Source organism: Lotus japonicus, chromosome 1, assembly GCF_012489685.1.
Source record: "Lotus japonicus ecotype B-129 chromosome 1, LjGifu_v1.2".
In the NCBI taxonomy this organism is placed as follows: domain Eukaryota; kingdom Viridiplantae; phylum Streptophyta; class Magnoliopsida; order Fabales; family Fabaceae; genus Lotus; species Lotus japonicus.
This window is the reverse complement of record NC_080041.1, coordinates 88,861,568-88,884,222: the sequence shown is the minus strand read 5'-3', so window position 1 is coordinate 88,884,222 and position 22,655 is coordinate 88,861,568. Positions and strand designations below refer to the sequence as shown.

Sequence of the window (22,655 nt, the reverse complement as noted above, 5' to 3'; positions counted from 1 at the left end):
CCACGTGCTTGACTAGTTGGAATCAAAACCTATGAGATCTCATACAGGGTTAGTTTCTTCTCATCTAATTTGAACAAGCTGAAGATCCGTGAAATGATGTAGTATGTTTTTCTCTCTTGTCATTTGATTTTTTATTCTTGAGTTTGATTTTTTTCTTCTGGTGTTCTTGACTCTTGAGCTTGTGTACAATCCAGGTTCAAACGTGTTCACATTTCTCTGTTATTGCATGTCAGTTACATGAGATATGTCTGAGTGTGCTCTTGATTAATTTTTTGCAATGTGATTTCCTTTCTTTTTTTATGCACTTCTCTGTTTTGTCTTTTTTTAAGCATCTATTAGAAGGGATAAATTTTAATTATGCTAGACATTTTGATTCCCCCACTTCCCATTGAATGTTTTTCTCACAGAATCCTGTCATTTGAAAATTTTCTCATGTCCCTCATGTTGATATTTTGTGTCTCCCTCTCTCTCCCTCTCTCTCTCTCCATATGTAATAAATAGATTGGACCCTTTTAATATTAATGCAAAAGAAGTTGAGACAATGTTACACTTGACATTGTCATGTGACATGAGAGGATGATAATCCATGCTTTGCTTACATTGTGAAGTTGTGTTTAGTAGTAGCTCAGGAGATGACTTCTAAAACTATATGAATTTTTAACCTAGAGAAGTAATTCATTAAGAAAGTTGGTGAATTGCAGAAGTTTGAACCGATTTTTTGATGCACTACACTATATAGTTTATTTGTTGACTTTGTGCCGGGGTGAGGTCTTTCATGGTTTGTCATGGTGATACAGCTAAATCTAATTTAGGGTGCATTTGGATTACTTTATTTGAGTTTATCTGACACATGACCAACCGCGGTGATGGTGGTGATAATGGTTGTGACGGTGACGGTGAGATTGAGATTGACGAGGTTGGAGAAATGATGGGGAAGGTGCAGATTCATGATTCTAGGGGGATAGGACCCCTTTGCTTTGCGAGATTATGCTGCTGGCGTTGATAATCTTGAGCAGTGTTGTCAAATTGTGGTTATAGTGGCGCTATAGCGTAGCAGTGTAGCACTCTAAGAGCTCACCGCTATTCCGCTATTTTCCGCTATAAGGGCTTGAAATAGCGGAGTTTTGGCTTTCCCCTATTTTACGCGATCCGCAATTAACAACACTGATTTTGAGGCTTGTTTGCTCCTTTGAACCCTCAGGAGGTTAAGGCTATATGCTGTATCTTTTGCTGTTAGGTGCTCATATGCGAGAGCCTCTCGCGATTTGGTGGTTCCTAAGGCTATTCGTGCCACCAGGAGCCTCATTCAGCTTGAGAACAGGACTAGGGAGGCCGCCAAAAGCAGCTGCTGCAACTGCAAATCCCAACAACCCCACCAAAGTCAAGAAACCTGAAATACTTTTAGTTTCAAAGTAAGAACTGAAAATTTGATCCTTGCTGCTGTTCTGTATAGTTTGTGGGTAGCAGCAGTTCAACACCATTTTCAGCTTCATATTGATTTTGTATAATAGAAACTTCATAGTTGTGGATTTAATAGTGCTATTCTTTTATAATTTCCAAGTTATATATATTTTCTCCCAGTGATTAACTACCTGTTTTAACTTTGTTTAGTTGATGGAGTTGTTGTGTGCTTGGTGTTGCCCTCGGTTTATTGTAATGCACATGGTTGTGCTATTTCTATGTGCTTTGATATTATTGTAGTACCTTGTAAAGATTGAGGTATTCTTTATGATTCTTAGTTTGCTGGAGCTTTTAGTTTCTCTAGATTGCTAATGTGGATAATTTGTTCACAATTCAAATGTTACTAAGTCACTGAGGCACATCTGTATCCATACTGACAATGTTTGAATTCTCAGATTTATATTCTACTTCTGCTATGAAATTGAAAAAATATCATAAGGGATACTATGTTATGCCTTATGCTAAAATGGTGTTTCAATTCTTGGTGGTTATTTATATGAGGGGCCAAATTGATGTGTTTAAAAACAAGAGACTAAAATATAAGGGTTTAATTTATATGTCTGATGGCACATCCTTAAAATCTGATTGGTTGACGATGTAAAAAAACTTTACACCGTTTGTGCATAGAAATTAAACTCTAATTCAAAACATCCTCGTTCCAATGCCCAACTTTAGCCTTTTGGGGTTAATTAACTCCGCAACCACAGACAAGTTTTCCCCATGTTGAGCATTGCTCACTCGAATGGGATACACTGCTTTAGGGATCCATTTGTCCTGTGAAATTCTAATGTTCCTGTCATTGCCTACCCTCCAAATAGCTTTTTGATTACATCCCTGGCTCCAAGAATGCTCCGTCATGTATAACTTGGGCGATAGCCAAGAGTGGGCTCCGAGATAGGGTGATATGGATGGTATCCGGCCTTGTAAACACGAGCCAACATGGAATATGGCTTTATAATCAATCTCCGCCATTGTATGGCTAGGAGTGTTTAGTAGAGCATCTTCAATGCTAGTTCTTAGATGTGAGTTCTTAAGTTAAGAACTAAGAACCTGGTTCTTAAGCATTGAAGATGACTGACGTGGAGTTTTTAGTTCTTAAAAATAAGAACTAGTTCTCATTATTACTTTTTGAGTTTTGTTTTATTACTTTACGAAAATAAAAAGTATATATAATGTGGTATTGTGAGACCAGATGAATAACGCTAACTAAAAATAAGTTGCTTAAGCACATGTGACAGTACGGGCTCACATGAATAGTGCTTAAGAACTCACCTATAAGAACTAGCATTGAAATTTTCAAAAAAAAATAAAACTAACATTGGAGATGCTCTTAAAGAGTGAATATTAGTAGTATTAATTAAGAGTAATATCAACATTCAAAATTAATTTGACTGTTGTATAAAATAAGAAAATAATTTAATTTTAAGAGATTAATGGATATACACTGACGTTATAAAGAAACTTTACACTATCATTCAATCACAATATTTCACATATGATCAAATGGTTACATGTTTTTTCAATTATAATTGAAATAAAATAAATTGATGAAATGACGGAAATCAATGATATATATGTGTAAAATTGTTTACACTACCGATCAATACATCAACCATTTTCTCTAAATTTAATTAGGCTTAAATACTCTCTTGGTCCCTGAAATTGTAAAGGGAATCAAACCTAATCCTTGTAAAATTTCCGTATCAAATTGGGTCCCTAAAATTATTTTTTTAATCTAATTGGGTCCAAAGTGTGTCTCGATCTGATGTGGCTTGTTTTTTATCCCTCTCAGCTTTTCCACGTGGCTTTTGGGAAATTAATCTGTGTTGATGAGGTTTTAGGAAATTAGAACCCAGGGATTTTTTCTGTCAAATCGTTGATTAGGTTTTTTTTTTAAGATTAGAATAGGTTTTTTTTCTTCTTCAGATTAAGATTAGATTTTTTTTTATGATGAGTTGGAATTAAAAAAAACAGAGAATAACAATTAATTATATTTTAAAAGAAAAATAAAAGTCACGTGGAAAAGCTGAGTGAGATAAAAAACAAGTCACATCAGTCTCAGACACACTTTGAACACAATTAGATTAAAAAAATAATTTTAGGGACCCAATTTGATGTGAAAATTTTACGAGTACCAGATTTGATTCCCTTTACAATTTCAGGGACCAAGAGAGTATTTAAGCCTTTTAATTACAACATATGACCTTTCAAAAAAATTAGGCTTAAATACTCTGGAGGTCCCTGAAATTGTATGACATACAAAAATAAGTCCCTGAAATTTTTTTTCCCGATTCTGAATCCCTAGAATTTGTTTTTTAATCGAAATAGGTCCCTAGCCGTGTTACCAGCTTATATGACTATATTTTTACACAGTCACTCATTCCACGTGGCATTTTTATTTTTCTTTTATTACACATGTTATAATCAATTATAATTAAAATAAATAAATTATAATTAAACATTTTAATCTTAAAATTAATCCCTAAACCTAATAATTCTTAATCCCTAAATCAGAAGGGTTCATTCTCCTTCTTCCATTCCTTCAACCACCATCCCCAAATCTCTGAATTCGCATCCTCCCTGTAAACACCCAGCAATTTCTGTCATATCCAGCGATCCAGCATCAAGCTTGTTTCACGTTCCAGAATTTGAACAACAATGTCCTCCAAAAATCTACTTGTACACAAAATAATCACAACAAATTCTCAAAATCAAGGGAAAAAAATTCATTATTCCCTTATTTCACGTTCTGATTTTTGAAAATAGAAGTAACTGGAATACAAGAGCAAGAGTATAGAATCGAGGGGTGAGGATGAAGGAAAGGAGCAAGCATAATCAATGGATCTTCATCAACCAATAGATCTTCATCAACCAAATCGATACCCAATTTTTGAAGCCCACTCCACCTCCAAGCAGATCTGAGACTGGAAGTGGAGGAGGGAGAGGGAGGGTGTCATGGCGCTGGATCTCTCGCCAGAGCTTCTCCAATCCATCAAGCCAGGGGACATGATTGGAGTCGACGCCAGCGGCGGCGCCGTTAGCCTCCTCCTTCGACCTGTGGTTTTCTCCCTCTATCTCGCACCTCGCTCCTTCCTCTGTTGTCATCTCTCTCTCTCGCTCTCTTCCTCCCTTCCCCTCTCACGATTTCTCTCTCCCCTTCTCCCCCACCATTGTTGGCATCAGCGCGCGAGAGAGAAGAGTGATGAAGAAGGGTGAAAAACTGAAGAAGGTTGGGGTTTGTGTCTTTGTGAGGATGATGATGAAACGATGATAAAGGGCGATGAAGAAGTTTGTGAGCGTGAATGGGTGATGAAGAAACAGTGATGGAGGGGAGTTGGGTTTGACACCCCACCTATGGGGCTTGGCACCCCACTTTATCAAATACGGAATTTAAAATTCCGTATTCTCCCTATTGAATACGGAACTTAAAATTCCGTACTGTATTTAAGCATGCGTGTCACATTTTCAACCACTCATTATATACTAAAATAGATACGGAATTTTATTTTCCGTATTGATACGGAACTTTAAATTCCGTATTTAATAAAGTGGGGTGCAAAGCCTAAGGGGTGGGGCACCAAACTCAATTCCCGTAATGGAGATTGATTTTCTAAAGATAGGGGTTGGGTTCTGATAGGTTTTGGTTTGGGAATTTAGGGATTTATGGTTACTGTGTTTTAATATACGGTTTAATTAGATTTAGGTTAATTAGGTAAATAGGGTTTTATATTTACATTTAATTGCTTTTTTTTAATTCCATGTGTATTTAAAATAAATGAAAAAGTCACGTGTAAATATTGAGTCGGCAAAAAATATGCCAAATAGGTTGAAAACACGAGTAGAGACTTATTATGATTAAAAAAACAATTCCAGGAATCCGGAATCGAAAAAAAAATTTTAGGGACTTATTTTCGTACGTGGCACAATTTTAGGGACCCCTAGAGTATTTAAGCCAAAAAAAAATTACAAATGTATGTGTTGTTGTTCCTCTTTCTGCAGTGCATCAAACTGTCAGGTTTATCGAAGGGCAGGGCAATATTTTAGCTGGAGAATGGCGCCAGAACGCGATCAAACCTTCAACTCGTGATTGTAAGTTTCTATCACTCACTATTCTCAAATTTTAACAACATCGATCCTGTAAAGTGTAAATCTCACACTTCTGAAGCTATAGGTTTTTTGTAGTTCAATTCATTAGAACAGCATGTTAGGGTTTTGAAAAACTAGTATCATATCAGAACAAATTCAAAACCCTAGAATAGATTCCACAAATTCATCACTCATAATTTAGATTTATGGTTGATATGAAATGCAGGACGCACTGTAAGATTCAATTCAGTGATTTAGGAATTTGCATTTCATCTAAAAGATGAAGAAAATGAAGATGGAGGATGGGATTAGCACCTTACCCGATGCGCTCCTCTGCCACATTCTCAGTTTTCTCACAACCAAGGAAGCCGTTGCGACAAGCGTTCTCTCCAAGAGGTGGATTCCGCTGTGGCGTTCCGTCCCCACTCTGCACTTCAAAGATGCCAACTATCATACTGATATAGGACATGCCGACCATGATATAGTAAAAGACGTTTGTTCCCGCATTGTTCAGTCCGTGTATGCAGTTATCCTCTCCCGAGATTTCCAGCTACCCATTAAAAAATTCTACCTCAGGCTCAACGATGTCTGTCAACCCTTTTACGACCCTGCCAATGTTAGCGTGTGGGTTAATGCTGTTGTGCAACGCCAGCTTGAGCATCTCGATATCTCCCTGCCCTATCCCATGTTGTCTACTCCACGAGCCAACTTGTCTTCCATCTTCAGTTGCAGGACTCTTGTGGTTCTCAAGTTGCGGGGGGGCTTAGAGTTGAAACGTTTTCCCTCTGTTCATTTTCCCTGCCTTAAAGTCCTGCATCTGCAAGGCGCATTGCTTCTCCATGACGTTCCATATCTTGCTGAGCTTCTTTCCGGATGTCCGGTTCTTGAAAATTTGAAGCAAAGTCTTATATTTTATCAAGAATATGTCCCTCTCACTAACAGAGAGTTTAATACCTTACCCAAGTTGGTCAGAGCAGATATTTCAGAAACAATTTTTAGGATGAACATGTTTAACAATGTCCATTTTCTGCGAATAGATGAGGTATTGTGGATTGTCCATCATTTCAGTCATTTTTATTCTTAAAGAAAATGGGATATTTGATTTCTTGTTATTGTAACTCATGCAGATTTGCGAAGGACTCCTTCGCGGCGGTGAATGTATGTTTTACAATTTAACCCATATTGAACTTGTCTATGCCAATTATAATTATGATTGGTTTGAGGTAGTGAAATTTCTCAAGTATTGCCCCAAGCTTCAAGTTCTTGTCATTAACCAGGTTTGGTTAGAGGCTTAGAATGATTTCTATTTTTTGTCACTTCTTCACATGTTTTCATTTATTTATTGATTTTATGTTTATTGTTAACAGCCAGACTTTTATGACTACGACCTTGATCAACTCCACATAAGCGATTGGCAAGACCCACCATCTGTTCCTAAATGCATTCTACTACACCTTAAAGTTTGCTATCTAAATGATTATAGAGGCACAAAAGGTGAGCTTCAATTTGCAAGATATATTATGCGGCATGGAAGGTTTTTGAAGAGGATGACAATTTCCAGTAGCACTGCCGAGAATCAACGAGGAAAGCTTAAAAATGTAAAAAAATTATTCTCATGCACGAGGCGCTCTGCAACTTGTAAATTTTCCTTTAAATGATACGAACAAACTAGATTTGGTTGCACCAAGTAGTTTCTTCATTTTTCTTCCTTTGAACTAGTATCTACCTACAAGGATATGGACATTGTCCTAATTTTCAATTGACACTAACTGTTTCATTACTGATAATTGCTTGTGAATTTGAGATAGACTGCTCAATGTGAGGTAATCCGTTATTGTATGTCTGATCTCATGCAAGCACAATCACTCACTCAAGACTCAAAACACATAGTTGTTTGTTGGAATCAAGACCTATGAGATCTGATATAGGGTTAGTTTCTTCTCATCTAATTTGAATATCAAGTTTAGCTAAATCGTTTAGACTGTTTGATTAATGTGTACGAAGAAAAAGTAGAACAAGCTCAAGATCAATGAAATATCTTGATGTAGGGTCAGGATGACATGATGGTTTACTTTCTTGTCATTTGAACTTTTCTTCTTGAGATTGATATTTTTTTCCAGGAATTCTTGACTCTCGAGCTTGTGAAGGAGCTTCATGCAAACATTCTCATTTCTCTGTTATTGGATGTCAGTTACATTAGATATGTCTGACTGTGCTCTTGATTAAATTTGTGCAATGTGATTTCTTAACCTTATTTATTATCATGCTTCCTTTATTTTTTATGCAGGGCTCTGTTTTGTCTTTTTTAAATATCTATTAGAAGGGCTAAATTTTAATCATGCACAAGTTATCTTCCTGACACTAGAGCCATTATTTTTTGGTGTGTTTCTGTTGCATAAATGGTGGTCTCTTTTTATTTATCTTATCATTGAAATGGTGTTAGTTGCATTCTTTAGAATTTCATTTATGCAAAATTTTAAACTTGCTATGTTTGCAGCAATTTGCGTATTCCTGATGCATATTTGTACTGCAATTCCTTTTTTTTGTTTGGCACATTTTTGGATGGTGCGCTGCCTCATTACATTCCTTGATTGCTATCTCCGGCAGTGCAATCATGGACTCATGATTTTATATTTTTCTGTTCATCCATTGTAGCACTTTGTCAGTTTTGGTTTAGTTCATAGATTGTAGCACCAAGTTTACTAATTGATCTGGTTGTGCTGCTTACCTTACTGATTGACATTTTGATTTCCCCACTTTCCATTGAATGGTTCCCTCTCAGATGCTTGGCTTACATTTTGAAGCTATGTTGAGTATCCTAGGTAATGACATCTATAACTTCTTTAAATTTTTAGCCTAGAGAAGTAATTCATTAAGAAAGTAATGAATTCCAGAATTCGGAACAATTTTAGATGCACTTCACCATAAAGTTTCTAACAAAAACAATCACCCAAGCACAACCGTGAACAATGGTATCTTATTTGTTAGTAACAAATATTTTTTTGGTCATCAACATTAAAGTTTATTTCTCAACCTTATGTCTGTTAAGGTCTTTCTCGGTTTGTCATGGTGATAACTGATAAGGCAAAGTCTGATTTGTTCAATTCCAGTTAGGGTGTGATTGGATGAGTTTATTTTTGTAGGATAGTGCTTATGTTTTTTTACTTTAAATGCTGACCTTAATATGGAAAAATTAAGTTTTTTTTTTGGTCAATAGGAAAAATAAAGTTGAACCTCGGAGAGGGACAACAGGGTATTATTCCAGCTTTAGGATCTGCAAGACTGCAACATCAAAGCATCCCATTAGTTATGGAAATCAATATTTATCCATTTAGGCTTAAAAACATTTCATGCCCCTCATGTATTAAGTTTGTCGATCCTACTCTTTTTTTTATCTATATCTGTACCCTCCATGTTTCACAAATGTGCACTGTTTGCCCCTCCGTTAAAAAAACGACGGCTTGGCTGTTAAATGTCACGTTATTAAATATAATTTAGAACTTGAAAATGGGGAGGGTGATTCAAACCCAAGACGTTAGATTGACAAAACACACACACTACCGGTTGAGCTACCAAATCAATTGGTAAAATAATGAACATGATATTATTAATAGCCACCTCGTCCTTTTTTTTAACGGAGGGGCAAACGGTGCATATTTGTGAAAATGGAGGGTACAAACATAGACAAAAAAAAAAAGAGTAAGGTCGACATTTGCACAAACTTAATACATTGGAGGCATGAAATGCTTTTAAGCCATTTATTTATCATCAAATTATTTAAGGGTGAAGCATATGATCTCAAACATAATTTAACCAACAGCTGATTCATGAGAGAATTCACCGACAAAGTTTTCAGATTGATTGTAAGTTGTTGCATCCTTCATTTTTCTAATGGAAATTGTGGTTGTCAAGACCGGCAAAGCAATGATTTTGCTGAATTGCATCTGAAGCTCGAGAGTAATCAATATCAGCTATGCTGGTTTATGTTGAGAGTTGGGAAATAATGTAAATGTTTAACTATTAGCCTAGTATTATATGCTGCAGTTGTTTCTTCAATGCTATCACTTTTTTTACTCTGTATAGGGCGCAGAAGTGGCAATACAATCAAGTTTTTTGACTTTTTTTTTTCAGAGTATAGAGGATATAAATGGAATAAGACATGTATAACCCAGGAATATAATTATCGGTAGTGGCCGGACTCCTAAGTAATTAGATGAAAGTTCGATCTCTAGATGGATGGAGAATGATTTGTTGGGAGAGGTCTACCATTTATCTACTTAATATGATCTCAAAGCTTCAAGGAATTAATTTCATGGTTGTCAGTTATGAGATGTCTTGTTGTACACTAAAAAAGTTATACAATCACGATTTAATACTCTCATTTCTCTCGGTAAACACTATCCTCATATGATAGATAGGCCCCTATGCAATAGTAGTAAGTCGAACTAGTTAACATCCACATCAAAAGTCGCAAAAAAACCTCCTCCACCTAGGCTTAGTATCTCTTTAATCTGGAATATTAAAGTTGTATATGTATATCTCATATTAATCCATATTTAATCAATTAACGAGGTCTTTGCTATTTTTTTAAGTGTGGAGACTTATTCACACTTAATATCACAACAATTTAAACCATTAAACTTAAGAACCCACATTAGAGAATCTTATCCAAGTCTCAAATTACTCTTTTACTACATTTGTTTGCATATGAAATTTTCACACTTAAACACAATGATTCTCCCAATGTTGTCAAATAGCGGTTATAACGGCGCAATAACGTAGCGCTTTTTTGACTTACCGCTACTCCGATATTATCCGCTATTTGCCGGTTTTTCACATATTTTTCACTTTAAAAGGCTGAAAATAGTGGTTTTTTGACTTGCCGCTATAATTCGCAATCCGCGATTAACAGCACTGAATTCTCCCTATTAGCATATAGAAGAGGGTGATTTAAAATGTTGAATTTATCTAATCTAATACATAAATAGTAGAATAGTAAATGTTGCCTCAATCTAGCAATGTGTAGGTACATAATTTAGCCAACAACTGATTCATGGGAGAATTCACCAACAAAGTTTCCAGATTGATTGTAAGTTGTTGCATCCTTCATTTTTCTTATGGAAATTGTGGTTTACTTGTCAAGACAAACAAATTATGATTTTGCAGAATTACATTTAAAGCTAGAGAGTAATTAATATCAGCTATGCTGGTTTGGTTTTATGTTGTGGGTTGGGAAATAATGTAAATGTAACTAACTATTAGCCTAGTATTATGTGCTGTAACAATTTCTTCAATGCTTTCAGTTTTTTACTCTGTAAAGGGTGCATAAGTGGCAATACAATGAAGGTTTTTTACCTTTTTTTCATAGGTAGCGTTTGGTGACAGAACGGAACAGGACATAACAGAACGGAACGGAACAGAACAGGATGGAACAGGACAATAATGTTCTGTGTGTTGTGTTTGGTAACTGCAAGTCAATAGAACAGAACCATGATTTTAATTACATATATAACCTTGCATGTTTAATATTTGATTGAGAAAAACAAATTGAACTCAATTGAACATTTTACATAGAAACCGTTTGTTATTGCTTATTTCATGAAATAATCACTTATTTCTTTAAAATAATCACTTATATATTGTTTAAGTTGTTTCAGTATGTTATTGAAATCACTTTTTTATTTCATGATAAGTTAAAGTAACTGTTTCAAATAATTTGTTTTCAGCTTCACCTGAAACAAACACAAAAAGTGAGATTTTGATTAAAAAAAGTTATTTTTTGATTAAAAAGTGGTTTTCCAAAATAAGTTGAATCAAACGCACTCTAATTGGCTTGTTTATTATTGCTTACAAAAACATATTTTACTTTTGAAAAAATAATTGATTATATTTTAATTAAGTTGATTCGTGTTTGACTACTCTAATTAAAATCATTTTTTTATCTCCTCTCATCTATTATTATAGATTTTCATGATAATCTGTTTTCAGCTTCACCTGAAACAAACACAAAAGTGAGATTTTGATTAAAAAGTGATTTTTTTGATTAAAAAGTGATTTTTCCAAAATAAGTTGAATCAAACGCACTCTAATTGGCGCGTTTATCATTGCTTACAAAAACATATTTTACTTTTGAAAAAATAATTGATTATATTTTAATTAAGTTGATTCGTGTTTGACTACTCTAATTAAAATCACTTTTTTTATCTCCTCTCATCTATCATCATAGATTTTCATGATAAGCTAAAGTAATTGTTTCAAATAATCTGTTTTCAGCTTCACCTGAAACAAACACAAAAAGTGATTTTTTGATTAAAAAGTGATTTTTTTTCAAATTAAGTTGAATCAAACGCACTCTAATTGGCTCGTTTATCATTGCTTACTACAAGTGATTTTACGTTTGAAAAAATAATTGATTTTATTTTAAGTGATTTTTTAGAAAAAATAGATTTTCATTCAACTTTGTCTGCAAATATAATAAGTGATTTCTATTTTAGAAGTGATTTTAAACTGTTTAGATACATAAAATTTCAAATATAAATTAAGGGTATTTTTGAACTTGCAAAAGTTTTAAGAGAGTGTTCTGTTCCGTTCCCTTCCATTTCACCATTTTCCATGGAACCAAAGTGTCCCGTTCCTGGAATCTTTTGTCCCGTTCCGTTCCATCTTAAAAACATGACAAACACAGAACGGAACTCATGTGTCCTGTTCCGTTCCCTTCTCACCTGTCTACCAAACGCTACCATAGAGTATAGAGGATATGAATGGAATAAGACATGTATAACCCAGGAGTATTGTTATTGGTAAAAGTTAAAGCCAAAAACTACTATGAACCACGTGCATAAAAATAAGGCTTAAATAAGTTTTTCGTCCCTAACCTTTCCATAATACCTGGTTTTCGTCCCTCGCCGGAGCAAAGGTGGGGTTTAGTCCCTAACCTTTGCCAAAACATTTGGTTTTAGTCCCTCCGGAGCTCTGGGTCAACGCCGGAGCTCCGGTGGCCCATGTGGCATGGCCACGTCAGTTTAATGAGGCCAGGTGGAAAAAAAATTTATTTTAAATTCTAAAAAAAAATGAACTATTTCTTAACACCATAATTAAATCATCATCTTCAACCATTTCTTAACAGCATAGGCACAAAGCTTTCATTTAAACCCAGAAAAATGAAAATGAAAAGGACTCACGTTGGAAGGAAGGAAAATTAGCAATCCTTCATTCAAGATCTTTGTTAAAGGAGAAACAAAAAAAAATTAGCAAACTAAAAATTTCCAGAAACAAGTAAATTAATACAACCATCTCCAGAATCCAAATTAAAAAATAACCCAAATCTAGGTTTTAACTCACTATCACCAGCCTATATTCTGCAACAATATACATTCCAGCAAACACACCAAAACCCAATCTCGCTCCATTGTGTCAGGACTTTCATCACCAACTCTACCAATTCAAGTATACTTTCATATGCTAAGGACACCAAATCCATGATACAATAGCCACCACAGAACACGCATAAACACATCCACCACCAAGAGTTACCCTTTTCCACAATAACTCTGCTACACAACTTCTATACAGTTCAAATCAATTGAAATATCTCGTCTCCAACAAGCAATCTACACAAGCATGAGGATCCTCGAATCTATCTTCAACAGCGGCATGGTGATCGCACTAGATCTTGCCGCCGCGAGCGCCAGATTCAGAAGAACGACAAGGAGAAGAGGAAACGTAGACCCATAAACCGAAGACCACTCTCCTTCGAGGCCTTCATCTCCTACCTCATCTGGACCTCAAACAATACCCATAAATTAGGGTTTCAAGACACAACAGAGAAGATCCTTCTCACCTCAAACAATACCCAGAAATTAGGGTTCCAATCTGCTATGTTCAAGTCTCCTTCTCCCTCTGCTCGCGGTCTCTCTCTTTCTCTCTTACTCGATGCTCAGATCCGTGGTGCCATTTTGGGTTGCAATTTCGGATATTCTTCTCTCTTGAATGTTTCCCCTTTTTTTTTCTTTGGGTGTTGATGTGGTGGTGAGGAGTGGTGGCTTGATGCGTGCTGTCTGTGTGGAATGGGAAGGGGCTTGGGGTGTACAACAGATTTGGTTCTGGTCAAGTACAAAACTGAAGATGATAACTCAGTTGAAGAAGAAGATATTGATTAGAATGAAGAGTTTTAATTATGGTGTTAAGAAATAGTTAATTTTTTTTAGAATTTAAAAGAAAAAAAATAACACATGGCCTCATTAATCCACGTGGCCATGCCACATGGGCCACCGGAGCTCCGGCGTTGACCCAGAGCTCCGGAGGGACTAAAACCAAACGTTTTGGCAAAGGTTAGGGACTAAACCCCACCTTTGCTCCGGCGAGGGACGAAAACCAGGTATTATGGAAAGGTTAGGGACGAAAAACTTATTTAAGCCTAAAAATAAAAAGGATCAGCATGTTCAAAGGCTCCATGCTTCCATGAGTTATGACTTGAAAGAAAATGTTGCACTTACGTTATTAATTGTAAGCAGCTCACAGAACCATAAGTATGCAAAAAAAAATTAAAGGTATTAGTGGAAATATATCACATCAAACTAGCCGCACTCCTTAAACAATTAGTCAAAAGCTCAGTTTGGATGGTGTATGAAGAATGATTTGTTAGGAGAGGTCTACCGCCTACCCACTTAAAAAATAATTAAATCCAAATAAGAATGGCATTTGTTTCGACGTCTCCACGATTGGTACCGCTGCAGGGAATCATTTTCAAAACAAACAGTATGAAAGCCAAGGTCAATAGCTAACCGCATCGCCCAACGGAGACAAAGAGCCTCAGATAAACCAACGGATTGCATCATGACTGGAGTCAATGTCGCCATTGCAAGAACCTCGCCTTCCTCATCTCTCGCCAGCAAACCAAACGCTGCAACTGACCTGCGCACCGATGCATCCAAATTGATCCTAATCCAACCAGGTGCAGGTCTCCTTCATGCCGAGCTACCACCCATCGCTGCATCGCTGGTCGCTGAACCACAGCCGGCCGAGGCAACGATTGGAGCCCTGCCACCCTCGCCATCACGTGTGAAACATGCAGGTCCTTGTGCTAAAAAACACGAGCATTCCTGGCCCCCCAGACCGCATACACCGCTGTTATCACCCTCTCAACCACCGCTGAATCCATTCCCTGCAGAAAACCCGACAACAGCTCATGGAACTCACCAATTCCGTCAACACGAAGGCCCATTGCAACAAACCAGAAACGTGCTACCACCGGACACTGAAGAAGAACATGGATGGTTGTCTCCTCATCTACACCGCACCATGGACACGAAGGATCCACATCCATTCCCCTCCGGCGAAGGGTCACTCTAACGGGAAAGAAACCAGAGCTTGCTCTCCAAACAACCTCCTTGCAACGAGGAATGGTTGTACATTTCCAAATCAATTGCCAAAAAGTTGCGGGTAGGACAACAACAGAGGAATGTGAAGCCTCCTCTTGGTAGTGCCTCCTTCAAATAAACTCATAGGCTGACTTGGAGGTATACCAACCATCAAAAGTCTCAGGCCAGAAAGACGATCATTACACACCTGCAATGGCAAAGGGACAACAAGATTACAAGTCACAGTCGTTGGGCTAAAAACATACTCAATCAAATCAGCTCTCCATCTACCAATTAGAAATTAAATTTGCCACCTTACTTAAACGCAATTCTGCAAAAGCATCTTCTCGATATATCATGGGTGAACCATTTGGTAACCATGCATCACCAACAATATTAATTGACCCACCATCCCCAACTCTCCACCTTCCACCTAGATTTCAACATGGTTGACCAAGCATAGCCGGGCCTATATCCCTTTTTTGCTCCCAAAAGATTGCATCTAGGAAAGTAAACGAATCTAAACACACAACTAAACAAAGATTCATGAAAAATATAAATTCTCCACAAATTCTTAGCCACCAGAGCTAGATTGAAAGATTTAAAATCACGGAAACCCAAACCACCATCATCCTTCGCACGACACAGTTTGTCCCATTTAGCCCCGTGGAGGCTCCGCTTGGAGACATCACCGTCCCAATAAAACTTATTAATCATCACCTAGTCAGATCACATATTCCATCCGGGAAAACAAAGCAAGACATCACATAAGCTGGGATTGGAAAATTAAAACTGCTAACGGAGGCATGGCCGTGTATTGTCTTAGGCCAAAAAGGCAATGGCCTAAGGCCCCCAAAAAAATTTAGGCCCCCAATTTTTTTTAATACATAAGACATACTATCAAAATTTGAGAGAGGTAACGAAATAATGAAAAATTAGATAATATAAATTGCAACGTGATAACTTATAAGTGCAATGTGAGAAATGCAACTTTAATAATTATTATTAGTAGTAGACTAGTAGTGTTTTACATTAGCAAATTTACATTTTTCAAAACACTAAAATATCCGTTATTTTTACATTCTCATAACTGAAAAAATTAATTAGTGTTACTCATAGTTTTTTTATTAATTATATATTTATAGTATTGTGCAAGTTTGCTCTTCACTCATTGTTTCTTCTCTAAAAAGAAAATATTAATTTTTCTACGTTAAAGTGAATTGTCAAAGAGGATATTTGATATCAAAGTGTCGCAACATCTCTCATTGTTTCATTCATTCCGTTCCCGGTTCTATTGCTAACAATATTTTGTTTATTTTGCAATGTAAAACTTTGGTAAATGATTTCGAGCTTAAAAAAATAGAGATAATATAAAAATTGATAATATATGATGTATTAAGTCTTTTTATGATTCTTGTCAAAACAAAATTACTTAAACAATTTCACCTTAGGCCCCGAAATCTCTATACACGGTCATTGAACGGAGGTAAACATGCTAGATAAAAAATGCAGTTTTAAAACTTTAGAAACCAAAATTAGTAAATTACACATAAGGTGTAAGTGAGGACAAAATGCATTTTTTGTCTCCTCCATGAAGGCTATACAATATGTAAAGGGAAAATGGGAAATACACCGAGTTGTTTGCTCCCCTCAAAAGTACAATATGTTCTGTGATTTGCGAATTAGCATTATTCAAGACAGGAAATGAATTTTGAGAGCTTCGTAGTATCATCTCTTCGCGTCGAGTTTCTACTCTGAATCTGAATCTATTCATTTCATTTGTAAGTTTCTATCTCTCTCACTCTTCGAAATCTGTACATTCAGCAATTCAATTCATCATAGCAGCATGTTGTTAGGGTTTTAAAAAACTAGTATCAGAACTAATTCAAAACCCTAGAATAGATTCCACAAATCCATCACTGATACTGTGTTTTATGGTTGATATAGAATGCAAGGACTCACTGTAAGATTCAATTCAGTTATTTGATTTGTGAATTTACATTTCAGCTAAAAAATGAAGAAGATGAAGATGGAGGATAGGTTTAGCAGTTTACCAGACCCAATCCTCTGCCACATACTCAGTCTTCTAACAACCAAAGAAGCCGTTACGACAAGCATTCTCTCCAAGAGGTGGATCCCGTTGTGGCGTTCGGTCCCCACTCTCGATTTCGACGATTCCAATTTGTATGGAGGCGATGAGGTCTATGCCCGCTTTGTTGAGGCTGTGTATAAAGTTATCCTCGCACGCGATTTCAACCAACCAATCAAGAAATTCCGACTCGTTCTCACTGAACGATTGAAAGACCCTGCTAATATTAGTGTATGGGTTAACCTTGTGTTGAAACGCCGAGTTGAGCACATCGATATATCCCTCCACTTTGAGGATGACGAGTTCCTTGAACTGCCCCACATTGTCGTTGACACGCCTTCCATGTTCAGTTGCACAACTCTTGTGGTTCTCAAGTTGGAGGGGTTAGAGTTGAAAGCAAATTTTTCCTCTGTTGATCTTCCATTCCTTAAAGTTCTTCATTTACAAGATTTGCTTCTCCAAGATGAGGGATGTCTTGCCGAGATTCTTTCCGGATGTCTGGCTCTTGAAGATTTGAAAGCAAGGGATGTATTTTTTGATGGAAATAAGGCTGACGCAGAGTTTATAACTTTACCCAAGTTGGTCAGAGCGGATATTTCAGAGTCAGGAGGTTCACAACATTTTATGATGAAAGTGGTTAACAATGTCAGTTTTTTACGAATACATGAGGTATGATGGATTGGATTGTCCGTCATTCTCTTTTTATTTCTACAGAAAATGCGATATTTGATTTCTTGTTATTGTAACTCATGCAGATTGATTATAATCTCATTTATATGGGTGAAGACATGTTTCACAATTTAACCCATCTTGAACTCGTCTATACCACTTTTAATCGTGATTGGTTTGAGGTGCTGGAATTTCTCAAGTATTGCCCCAAGCTTGAAGTTCTTGTCATTAAACAGGTTGGCTTAGAGGCTTAGGATGATTTCTAGTTTCCTGCACATGTTCAAATGTTTTCATTTATTTATTTATTTTATGTTTATTGTTAACAGCCACAGTTTTATAACGTCTACCTTAATAAACTCGGAGCAAAAGATTGGCAATACCCATCATCTGTTCCTGAATGCATTCTACTGCACCTCAAAGAATGCTGTCTAAATCATTATAGAGGCACAAAAGGTGAGTTACAGTTTGCAAAGTATATTATGGAGCATGGAAGACTTTTGAATAAGATGACAATATGCAGTAGCACTGCTGAAAAGCAAGGAGAAAAGCTTGAGAATTTAAAAAAATTATTCTCATGCACGAGGTGCTCTGCAACTTGTAAATTTTCCTTTAAATGATAACAAATTAGATTTGTCATCTGCAAGTTGTTTCTTCTATTCTTCCTCTTAACTTATAGCTAATACCTAGCTACGTACATGGATATGAACATTGTCTTAACTTTCAAATTAGTTGAACTGTTTCATTACTGATAATTACTCGTGAATTTGAGATAGACTGCTCAAGTGTGAGACAATTGTGTGTCTGATCTTTTCTTTTCTATAAGAAAAGGTTATGTCCAAAATGCAGTATATGGATCACTAAAATCTATAATTAGCATTATGAAGCAGAAATTTCATACCAAGGCTGGATGCTAACAGCTTACCAAGAAAACAATTGACGCTTGTGCGACCAGTTTTTATGTTGCTTACTCACTGAACAGCCAAGTGTAAGAGGGAAGTAGTAATTATTATGCAGATATTGCTTTTTTTGGGAAATAAAATTGTGTAAGTATGTCCTTCACTTGAAACTAAAGAAAAAGTCCATCTTTCACTCTTAGCGGTATCATGATTTCTTTTTTGATGTTAAAGCAGTTTTTTCTATTGTTTATGAGTTTTGGTAGGATGTCAATTTGCTTGGTTCATGAGTTCTTAGGCTAGCTAAGTTTCAATTCACCTAGTTTGAGTAATTGGAATAATGGTAGGCTTTGTTAGGAAGTCCACTTTGGTGGTTTTCAAGCCTTCAATAACTCTCTTGTCTCAAACAAACATAGTCACTCTCACAAAACTCAAACATTTAGCTTTTTTTTCATCAATAACTCTCTTTGTCTTACGATTTTTTTCCCTGTCTTCTTTTTTATTCTTTTATTTTATTTCTTGTTGTTTCTCTTAGTTTGCTGTTGCCTATCCCCTCCTTTTGGGGTGGCCGGGGTGTACTTGGTTTCTCTTGGCTTCTATTAATAATATCACTTCTCATTTCAAAAAAAAAAATCAATGACGTTGTAGCAGAATTTCATCAGATTAAATTGTTACAAGATTATCTGATCTTTTCTATAAGAAAATGCTATGGCCAAAATGCAGTATATGGATCACTAACATCTATAATTAGCATTATGAAGCAGAAGTCTTGTTCGACCAGTTTTTATGTTGCTTGGTCACTGAACAGTTTTTAAGAGGGAAGTAGTAATCGTTATGCAGCTACCGAACTGAATTTTAAATACGGATTGGTTTTTTTTTTTAACTTACGGATTGGTTAAATTTAAACCAATTGCATGTTTTTGCTACTACGGAAAAAATGATAGAATTTTAAATACGGATTGGTTAAATTTTTAAAAGAAAGTTTAAATAAAAAATCTTCGAACTGATTATAAAAATTTTAAATATCTTATTGGTTTAAAAAGGTAACCGAGTTTTAAATATTTGATTTATTAAATGTTAAAAATATTTAATAAAATCTTTTCAAACTAATTACATTTTTTTTGGTACAAGTACAACTGATTATAAAAAAATTAAATACCTTATTTAAATTAAAAGGTAATCGAATTTAAAACATAAAGATATGTTCCTTCTTTTGTATAAAAATTAATTGATATGATTTTAAAATAATCTATTTTTGGTTAGTAGCAACAAATATTATTTACAGCCTAATAATATTAGTTCTCTTTGCAAGCTCTTTGAGTGATTTGGAAAGCAGGACGCACTGTAAGATTCAATTTAGTGATTTGGGAATTGGCATTCATTCACTGTAAAGATGATGAGCAGATGAAGATGAATATGAATGATAGGATTAGCACCTTACCAGACGAAATCCTCTGCCACATTCTCAGTTTTCTCACAACCAAGAAAGCGCTTGCCACAAGCGTGCTCTCCAAGAGATGGAAGCCACTGTGGCGTTCAGTCTCCACCCTCGACTTCAACGAAAGCCACTATCAAGGAATCAAAGCGCGCCATTCCTGTTTTATTCAGTCTGTGTATCGAGTTATCCTCTCCCAAGATTTCCCCCAACCCATCAAAAAATTCCGCCTCGACTATTACTGTCCACACTTTAATGACCTTTCCAATGTCTCAGTCTGAGTTAATACTGTTGTAATAATTACTCAAGGAGTAATAATTACATAGTGTTTCAAAATGACAAATGTGTTGCATTAAATGGATTTGAATGAAGTCCCACATAGAAAGTGGAGTAACTATTCAAAGCATTTATATATCATTAAATGTCAACCATTCAACAAAGAGACAAAGAGAGGATATAGTGTCACATGTGCATGGTTTGGTGGTCCCAAGCTTTTATGTCACTTGTTCCATTCACACCACCCCTCGCCGGTGTCGCCACCAGCGTGGGCGTGGGCGTAGAGGCGCTAGTGGCGTCTTGTAGACGACACGACACTTGAGGCACTTTAGCACGACGGCGACGCGGTTGCCGTAACGTCCGTTTGTTTTTTGCTTATTTTGAATTTGAACTTTGCGACTGTTGGGAACAGACATATCTGTTGGTAACAGACACAATATATGAAGGGTCGCAACCTTCTATATTGTTCTATTTTTTGCTTATAAATACAGTGCAAGTTCAGAATTCCATTTACAATCATATCCTCTGTTTTTTCCATAAAACACTTCGCTGCATTTCGAGTTTTCATTAGTCTTGTGCAAACTCGAAGCAAGGCTGATTATCCTGGGTATTCTTGCATCCAAAACTCTAAGACGAAATCAGAGAGTGCTTGAAATACTTTAAGGAAAGTGATTTCATCACGATCAAGCCTATTCAATTTCGTAACAATCTTAAAGTATTTTCAAATGGCTACCGATGCTTCTGTCTCCAGTATCAAAGTGATGAACCAGGATCTTGTCAAACTCCTGACTGCACTGAAGATATATTATGTGTTAGACCTTGATCTAACACCAATTGCTGAACCAAAAGATGATGATTCTGATGAACTTAAGACCGAAAGAAAGAAGCGCAGAGAGGATGAGTTGCTGTGCCGTGGACACATTCTGAACACTCTCTCCGACCGCCTCTATGATCTGTACACAGACACTCAGTCCGCAGTGGAAATATGGAAAGCATTGGAATTCAAATTCAAGGCTGAGGAAGAAGGTACCAAAAAGTTCTTAATATCTAAATATTTCGATTTCAAAATGTTAGATACAAAACCTATTCTGCAACAAGTGCACGAGTTACAGGTTCTCGTAAATAAGATAAAGGCAGTGAAAATAGATATCCCTGAAGCCTTTCAAGTTGGTGCAATCATTGCAAAATTGCCACCTTCATGGAATGGTTACAGGAAGAAACTGCTGCACAATTCTGAAGACTTCTCTTTGGAGAAAATTCAGAAACACCTTCGAATCGAGGAGGAATCGAAGGTTAGAGACAAGGCTGAGTCTTATGGTTTCTCTAAGGCGAATACTGTAATTGCAAAAGGCAAGAAAAAATATGATGGCAAACAGCAACATCTCGGACCAAAGAAAGAACATAATAAGTTCAAAAAAAACAATGGAACAAAAGGTCCAAAGGGTGGCTGCTATGTTTGCGGAAAACCTGGCTACTTTGCTAGAGACTGCAGACAAAACAAGGCTAAAAAGGAAGTGAATGTTGTCCAAGTTGATGATGAAATAATCGCTACTGTGAGCGAAGTTATGGCTGTAAAGGGTAAAGTTCCAGGGTGGTGGTATGATACATGTGCCTCTGTTCATGTATCATATGACAAAGCATCGTTCAAGACTTACTCTGAATCAACTGATGATCAAGAAGTGCAGATGGGAAATGAAGTTCGATCAAAGGTTGTTGGAACTGGAACTGTCGAACTCAATTTCACTTCCGGAAAGAAAGTTACTCTTGTTAATGTGCTGCATGTTCCAGAGATGAGTAGGAACCTTGTTAGTGGGGACTTGTTGGGAAAACCAGGAATCAAATCTGTGTATGAATCTGGGAAACTCATATTAACTCGTAATGGGGTGTTTATAGGAAAGGGATATTCCGCTGAGGGAATGATCAAATTATGTACTATTGATAACATTATTAATAAAGTTTCCAATTCTGCTTATATGATTGATTCTGTTTCCTTATGGCATTCTAGATTAGCACATATTGGTATTAGTACTATGAATAGACTAATTAAGTCCAAATTAATCTCATGTAACATTCATGAATTTGAAAAATGTGAAATATGTGTTAAATCTAAAATGATCAAAAAACCTTTCAAAAGTGTTGAAAGAAAGTCTAATTTACTTGATCTTGTACATTCTGACTTATGTGAATTTAATGGCATGCTAACCCGTGGGGGAAATAGATATTTCATAACATTCATAGACGATTGTTCTAGGTACACTCATGTTTACCTATTGAAGCATAAAGATGATGCTTTTAATGCCTTTAAATCATGCAAAGCAGAAGTAGAAAATCAATTAAATAAAACTATCAAAGTTTTGAGAAGTGATAGGGGTGGAGAATATTTCTCT

At 36.2% G+C, this 22,655-nt stretch overlaps 2 protein-coding genes across 2 annotated transcripts; both read left to right on the top strand.

Annotated features, from left to right (window-relative positions):
* The first annotated feature begins 3,985 nt into the window (after positions 1-3,985).
* On the top strand, positions 3,986-7,450 carry LOC130727543 (FBD-associated F-box protein At5g56370-like). The gene is made up of 4 exons (XM_057578697.1): positions 3,986-5,550; positions 5,774-6,589; positions 6,675-6,824; positions 6,915-7,450. Exons 2-4 carry the CDS (start codon positions 5,828-5,830, stop codon positions 7,203-7,205), a joined length of 1,203 nt encoding a protein of 400 aa, XP_057434680.1. The 5' UTR covers positions 3,986-5,550; positions 5,774-5,827; the 3' UTR covers positions 7,206-7,450.
* Positions 7,451-16,478: 9,028 nt separating this feature from the next.
* LOC130727542 (F-box/FBD/LRR-repeat protein At4g00160) lies at positions 16,479-18,416 on the top strand. The gene is made up of 4 exons (XM_057578696.1): positions 16,479-16,687; positions 16,914-17,664; positions 17,751-17,900; positions 17,991-18,416. Exons 2-4 carry the CDS (start codon positions 16,921-16,923, stop codon positions 18,279-18,281), a joined length of 1,185 nt encoding a protein of 394 aa, XP_057434679.1. The 5' UTR covers positions 16,479-16,687; positions 16,914-16,920; the 3' UTR covers positions 18,282-18,416.
* The last annotated feature ends 4,239 nt before the right edge of the window (positions 18,417-22,655 follow it).

Coding starts and splice junctions, on each gene's coding strand:
- LOC130727542 (XM_057578696.1), top strand. CDS start 16,921: ATGAAGAAGATGAAGATGGAGGATAGGTTTAGCAGTTTACCAGACCCA. Junction 17,665..17,750: donor GTTTTTTACGAATACATGAG/GTATGATGGATT, acceptor TAACTCATGCAG/ATTGATTATAATCTCATTTA. Junction 17,901..17,990: donor AAGTTCTTGTCATTAAACAG/GTTGGCTTAGAG, acceptor TATTGTTAACAG/CCACAGTTTTATAACGTCTA.
- LOC130727543 (XM_057578697.1), top strand. CDS start 5,828: ATGAAGAAAATGAAGATGGAGGATGGGATTAGCACCTTACCCGATGCG. Junction 6,590..6,674: donor ATTTTCTGCGAATAGATGAG/GTATTGTGGATT, acceptor TAACTCATGCAG/ATTTGCGAAGGACTCCTTCG. Junction 6,825..6,914: donor AAGTTCTTGTCATTAACCAG/GTTTGGTTAGAG, acceptor TATTGTTAACAG/CCAGACTTTTATGACTACGA.